The 6,148-nt window shown below is 35.4% G+C and overlaps 1 protein-coding gene across 6 annotated transcripts in view; it reads right to left on the bottom strand.

Moving 5' to 3' along the window:
• Window positions 1-4,664: 4,664 nt before the first annotated feature.
• Window positions 4,665-6,148, bottom strand: part of LOC125876728 (uncharacterized) — an 854,340-nt gene continuing 852,856 nt past the window's right edge. For all 6 annotated transcript variants that reach the window (XM_049557965.1, XM_049557962.1, XM_049557964.1 and 3 more), the window contains one exon: window positions 4,665-6,016. In XM_049557965.1, the coding sequence (XP_049413922.1) occupies window positions 4,947-6,016 (1,070 nt within the window). In that variant the 3' untranslated portion in view covers window positions 4,665-4,946. The remainder of the gene's footprint in view (window positions 6,017-6,148) is intronic.

Raw genomic sequence — 6,148 nt, 5'->3', positions numbered from 1 at the left:
CGGTTAGGTTTTTGTTAATTCAGTTTTTTGTTATGGGCCTGCTTAGTGGGCTTTTTAAAATTTTGTAATTTTTTTGTTTATTTTATTTATGTTTATTTCTTTTTTCATATTTTACTCTGTTTTTCAAATTATTGTATGATTCAAAATAATAAATTGTCGTTAACATTGAAATTTAGCCTTGTTATAACATTGAAATTTATCGGTCGTTGTTGTGCTACGGTTTCCTGCTGGTCGATTGGCAGCTGCTGCATGCTGCTGGTCGCCGGAACAGTCGACGCTACTATAGTATGTAGACGACTAGACGTGGGAAGTGGGAGCGGTCATTTTTGCCTTTTGGGAAGTGGGTTTGTAAAGTTGAAAAGTTTGAAAAGACAAACTTTTGTTTTTAATTTTAAATTATAATATTTATTTTAAATATTAATAATTAATATATATTATAATTTAATATATTTCGGTAAACCGAAATACCAAAATACCGAATTGCACAAAAATTACATACCAAAAACCGAACCGAAATACCGAAAAATACAAAACCATATACCGAATACCGAACCGAATACCGAAATACCGAAACCGAATTACCAAAATAATTCAGTTCGGTTCGGTTTTTCATTTTTTCGGTGTTTATGCCCACCCCTAGTTTTCATAAATATGAATGCATATGGAAATATGAGAATGCCTAAAACGCATGGATCTGAAAGAATGGCTTATGAGAAACTAATACCTCAAGCTAGAATAGGAGTAGAGGGAAAGAGATGAGGATACTTTGATATCATTTCATCTTCCCAAGTAGCATCGTTAACTAATTGATTCCTCCAAAGAACTTTCACGGAAATAACTTCTTTGTTTCTCAACTTCCAAACTTGATGATCTAAAATCTCAACCGGAACCTCTTCATACAAAAGACTTTCTTTAACTCCAACACTTTTCAATAGTACTATAGATGTCGGATCGCCAGTACACTTTTTCAACAAAGAGACATAAAATACCGGATGCACCGATGCTAAATCATTAGACAACTCTAATACATAGGCAACCTTGCGAATATGCCTCAATATCTGATATGAGACCACATAACAAAGATTAAGCTTCCCTTTCATTATGTAACTCATCAAATCCTTCATGGGTGAGACTTTCAAGTACACCCAACCACCTACATCGAATTCAAGCTCTCTTCTTCTAACATCAGCATAAGATTTTTGTAAACTTTGGGCCATTTTTAACCTTTCTCGAATAAGTTGAACCTAAGCAACCTCGCAAACTTCAAATCAACCAATAGGAGATCTACACCTCCTATCATAAATTTCCTCAATGGAGCCATTTAGATACTTGAATGTTAACTATTATTAAAAGCAAACTCAATCAAAGGTAAATGATCATCCCAATTACACTTGAATTCAATCACACAACCTCTTAATATATCTTCCAAAGTATAAATAGTACCCTTGGCTTTTCCATTGGTGTGAGGATGAAAAGTTGTGCTAAGCTTCACTTGAGTACCAAGACCTTTCTAAAACAACCTTCAAAATAGAGATGTAAACTGAGTACCACGATAGAAGATATTGGAAAAGGGTACTCCATGCAACCTCACCATTTCACGAATATAAAGTTTGGCATAGTCTTCGGCTAAAAATGAAGTCTTTTCTTGAAGAAAGTGATCCGACTTCATCATTCGGTCCATGATGACTCAAATCGATTCAAACTAACAAAGAGTACGAGGTAAATCCATAACGAAGTCCATATTCAAATCTTCCCACTTCAAAATAGGAATGCTAATGTCTTGAGCCAAACCACCCAGTTTTTGATGCTCAACTTCACTTGTTGACAGTTAGGGCACTTAGCTACAAGTTTTGCAACATCCTTCTTCATCCCATTCCACTAATAGACTTCCTGCAAATTGTGGTATATCTTAGTGGCTCCAGGTGAATAAAATACAAAAGACTATGAGCTTCCATAAAAAAATTGATTTCTCAACCTATCCACATTTGGAACACATAATCGACCTTGGTATCGAAGTTCACCATCTCCCCCTTGGGAAACACCCTAAAGAGCTTTTTTGAAAATTAACTTCTTCAAATCTACCAAAATTGAATCGAGCTATTGCTTAGCCTTCACATACGATACAAAAGACGATTAAAAATATTTCAAACAATCACCCCACCTTCATTAGAATCAACCAAGCGAACACCCAATTGGGCCAATCTATGAACATCACGAACTAACTCTTTCTTACAATCCTCAAAATGAACAACACTTCCTATCGATAGTCGACTAAGAGCATCTGCCACCACGTTCACTTTACCTGGATGATAAAGGACATTCACGTTGTAATATTTCAATAACTCAAGCCACCTTCATTGACAAAGATTTAAGTCCTTTTAGGCGAATACATATTTTAACCTCTCGTGGTTGGTAAGCACATCTACATGAACACCACATACGTAATGCCTCGAAATCTTTAAAGCAAACACTATAGTCGTTAACTCCAAATCATGAGTCAAATATTTCTTCTCATGCACTTTCAATTACCTTGAAGCATAAGCAATGACTTTCCCATTTTGCATCATAACAAAGCTAAGACCAATCCATAAAGCATTTTACCTTCCGGGAGGAATATCGGGAAATACTTTCAAAACTCATTTACAAACGAAACTAACTCAAGAGTAGGGGTTTCAAAAGCTGTATTCCTACCCCAAATAAGATGATAGATGCACCTCTTAGAAATCATTTTCCTAGCCTTTAGGCAAGATATGAACTGACCCTTAGGAGCATAGTTTTCCCCTTTCCATTTTAAGATAGGTTTGTTCTGGACCTGGAATGTGACCAATCAGTCCTACAATCTATGGAAGCATAACAAGAATGAAGGTAATCAATCCCAAGAATAAAATCAAAATATAACATATCTAGCTCTACAAGATCAACATGAGTGACTTTGTGAGAAATAGAATGATGGCAGTTTCTATAAACTCTTTTAGCAAACAGAGTCGCCAACCGGCGTAGAGACAAAAAAGGGATTAGAATAGATCTCAATACCAACATCAAATCTCATGGTCACATAAGGGGTAAAAATGACAAGGTAGCACTCGAATCAAGCAAATTATACACATCAAAATGAAAGACTTTTGATATACCGGTCACAACATCCAGAGAACCCTCGTGACCGAGTCAAGTCTGAAGAGCATGGAATCTATTCTGACAAGGGCCACTCAAACCAGAACAACTAGGTTAAGTTTGCCTACCATCCCTTCCCTTAGTAGCAAGCAATAGATAATCTCTTATCTTGTGACCACGTTTTGCACAACTACTATCCATAACGGCTAAACATTTTCCCGAGTGACTAGTGAGACACTTTTGGCAAGTGAGAATAAAATATTCATTTCCATCACCTCCTTGAGGATTATGGTTAGACACGTTATCTTTATTGAACTTAGGAGCCATAGCATTAGAAGTACCTTGGCCAGAGAAACTTTGTCGGAATTGAGGACAACCATGTCCACTAGACCTAGAAGGGGAATGTAACACCTTGTTATTTGAAAAGTCGAATTGGAAAGGAAAGGTTGCATAAAATTAGTTGTTGCAGTGATCTGCAAGTCCTAACTATGGACCTAGTAAGTACTACGAGCCATAGGAAGGAAACTGGTTCCAAAGGTATTGTATCATACATCTTCAACTATTTCTTATAAAAAAATTATATTATAAGAAAAATAAGTAGTAAAAGAAAACAAAAGGAAGAATAAAGTATTAAAAAGGAAAGAAACTATTGAATGTTGTAATAGGTGGGACCCAAAGAGTTCATGTGGTTAAAATAATAAATGCATCCTAAAAATCAGTAATTTTGTTTGGGAAAGACCTTAAATTTGTTTTGAAAAGAAAAGGTTATTATAATCTTTTACATGTTTCGGGCCAAATTTGAGCTACAATTTTGTGACAGTTTAGCAGCTCTCTTTGAAATACTCTCCAGTCTCTATTTACTTGTTCATTTTTACTTGACACACCTATTAAGAAAATCATAATTGACATAGTGAATTTACTATTTTATCTCTATTAATTGACAGATTCCAAAATTAATTTACTCATTAAAGAGGTTCTACCTTTTTCAAAAATATTAACTCTCTAAATAAATTGAGAATATAATAGGTAAAAAATATTATTTTTTCTTGATGTAAAAAATGACAAATAAAAAACAAGTAAAAAGTCAAAATTAAATTAAAAAATGGGAAGGATAGAGTACAATCTATCAAAAAAAGGGATCAATTCCCCATATTCCCCGTGAATTTATGAAAAAATATCTGCACAGTTCCAATATAAGTGTCACTTTCACAAAAATCGCATTCATCAAGAAACCACTAAATACTATTTGTAGTTTACTAAATGACTACTATTTAATAATATTTTTTTGAGAAACCACTAAATACTATTTGTAGTTTACTAAATGACTACTATTTAATAATATTTTTTTGAGCATTAAACATTGCTAAGAAGATGTAGTATGAAGGTATAGTTTTAAAAACGTACAGATTTTTGTCTTGAATTCATAAAGTAAAGACAATTTTTTTTTGGTTAAATCACACTTATTTTGGGACAGCAACACAAGCTATCTGTTTACCTTTAGCATAAATGACAAATCCGGACTTGTACCAGGCTTTTAATTTGGATAACATTGGTGAACATTGAACAATGAATAACTATAAATCAGAAAATTTTACCTCTGAGGAACAATACAACTCATTTTCAAATGAATGAATATCAATCAAGTTACAAAGAAAATTTGGGCCGTCTACACAGCATCAATTTCAAGTATTCATATACCCAAGCTTATTTTTACATCAATTAAATGAATATGTGCACACTACAAACAAATATATTGTATTGAAATCTCACGGTCATGAGAAACACTGTAAGAAACCTTTCGCCATGTACATACGCAGCTAAAAAGACATTATCTTTCACTTGGGATTCGTTCGAAGCGACAGCAACTTGGAAGCAATATCATCATAATCAGGCAGCTTTGGATGTACATGACTAGCTTTCTTCATGCTATCCTCACTGGAAAATTTGTCCCCACTCGAGGCTGGTGCCTTTGGAGCATTATTGTTGCCTGATGCTGCTGCCATTTGGTAAGAGCTAGATGGTTTTTCCACCCTTCCCATCTTCTGTCTCCCTTCATGTGATGTGATCTTGGTCTGTGCAATAGGCCTTGGAACTGCAGGTCCAGCGCTGGGCTGCTCTAAACTTATCCTTTCATCTGATGGGGATTCATGCGACTCACTACTGTAAAAGTTCTTGGTCAGTCTCTGAGGTTCTTGTGTATCAGCAGCATAAGAATTCCTGATGGGTTTCAGAGGTTCTTGAGTTTTAACACCGAAAGAGCGGTTGATGGGTTTTCTGTCTACACCAGAGTCAGAATTAACAGCTGTCTCGGAGCTGATTTTAAACTTAGAAGAAATGTTTGAATCTAAGCTGGAGGAAGAAGCTTTAGTTCTACGAGAAAATCCACAACTCAATTGACTTCTACCAGCAAAAGAATGTTTCTTAGGACCAACCTCAGAATCACTGCTATCAGAATCAAAATATGTAGGTGAACCTCGTAAGCCTGCATATTTTGTATTAACTTTGCTGCCTGTGTTTTGTGCATAAGTTCTTTGACTGTAACTCGAAGCCTCTTGTGAAAATTCCACGTCAGAACTGTCAGTATCTGAAGCATAATGGGTGTCATCTAATCTTGAGCTTGACTTATCGTCTATTTTCATCCTCATTCCTAAACCAACAGAACTCTTAGGGGGTGCAACATCTTGTGACCTCACAGCAGGACTTCCCTTAGCACTTTCGACTGAAGATGGAACATTATTTAACTGGCTTCTTAAGTAAGGTGGAGGGATATGGCCTTTATGCTTAAGGCCACCAGTTAACTTCCCAAATGTGAATTCCTTTTCGGACTCAGAAACAGAAGAAGTTAAACTATCATCATCTGTCTGTGGCCTGGGCAAAGCTGTTAACCGTTTCTTCCCATCAGTTCCTGAAACATTTTCCATATAGGAGGATCTTGGTGAATGTACATGTTAACAGAAACATTCTGAAATGTCTTATTAGTTATAACTAACCATTCCATTAAACAATTAGAACTTATAAATATAGAATGAGATACCTA

The sequence above is a fragment of the Solanum stenotomum genome, chromosome 9 (assembly GCF_019186545.1).
Source record: "Solanum stenotomum isolate F172 chromosome 9, ASM1918654v1, whole genome shotgun sequence".
Classification (NCBI taxonomy): domain Eukaryota; kingdom Viridiplantae; phylum Streptophyta; class Magnoliopsida; order Solanales; family Solanaceae; genus Solanum; species Solanum stenotomum.
The sequence above is the reverse complement of the archived record's forward strand: the minus strand, read 5'-3'. Positions and strand labels throughout refer to the sequence as shown.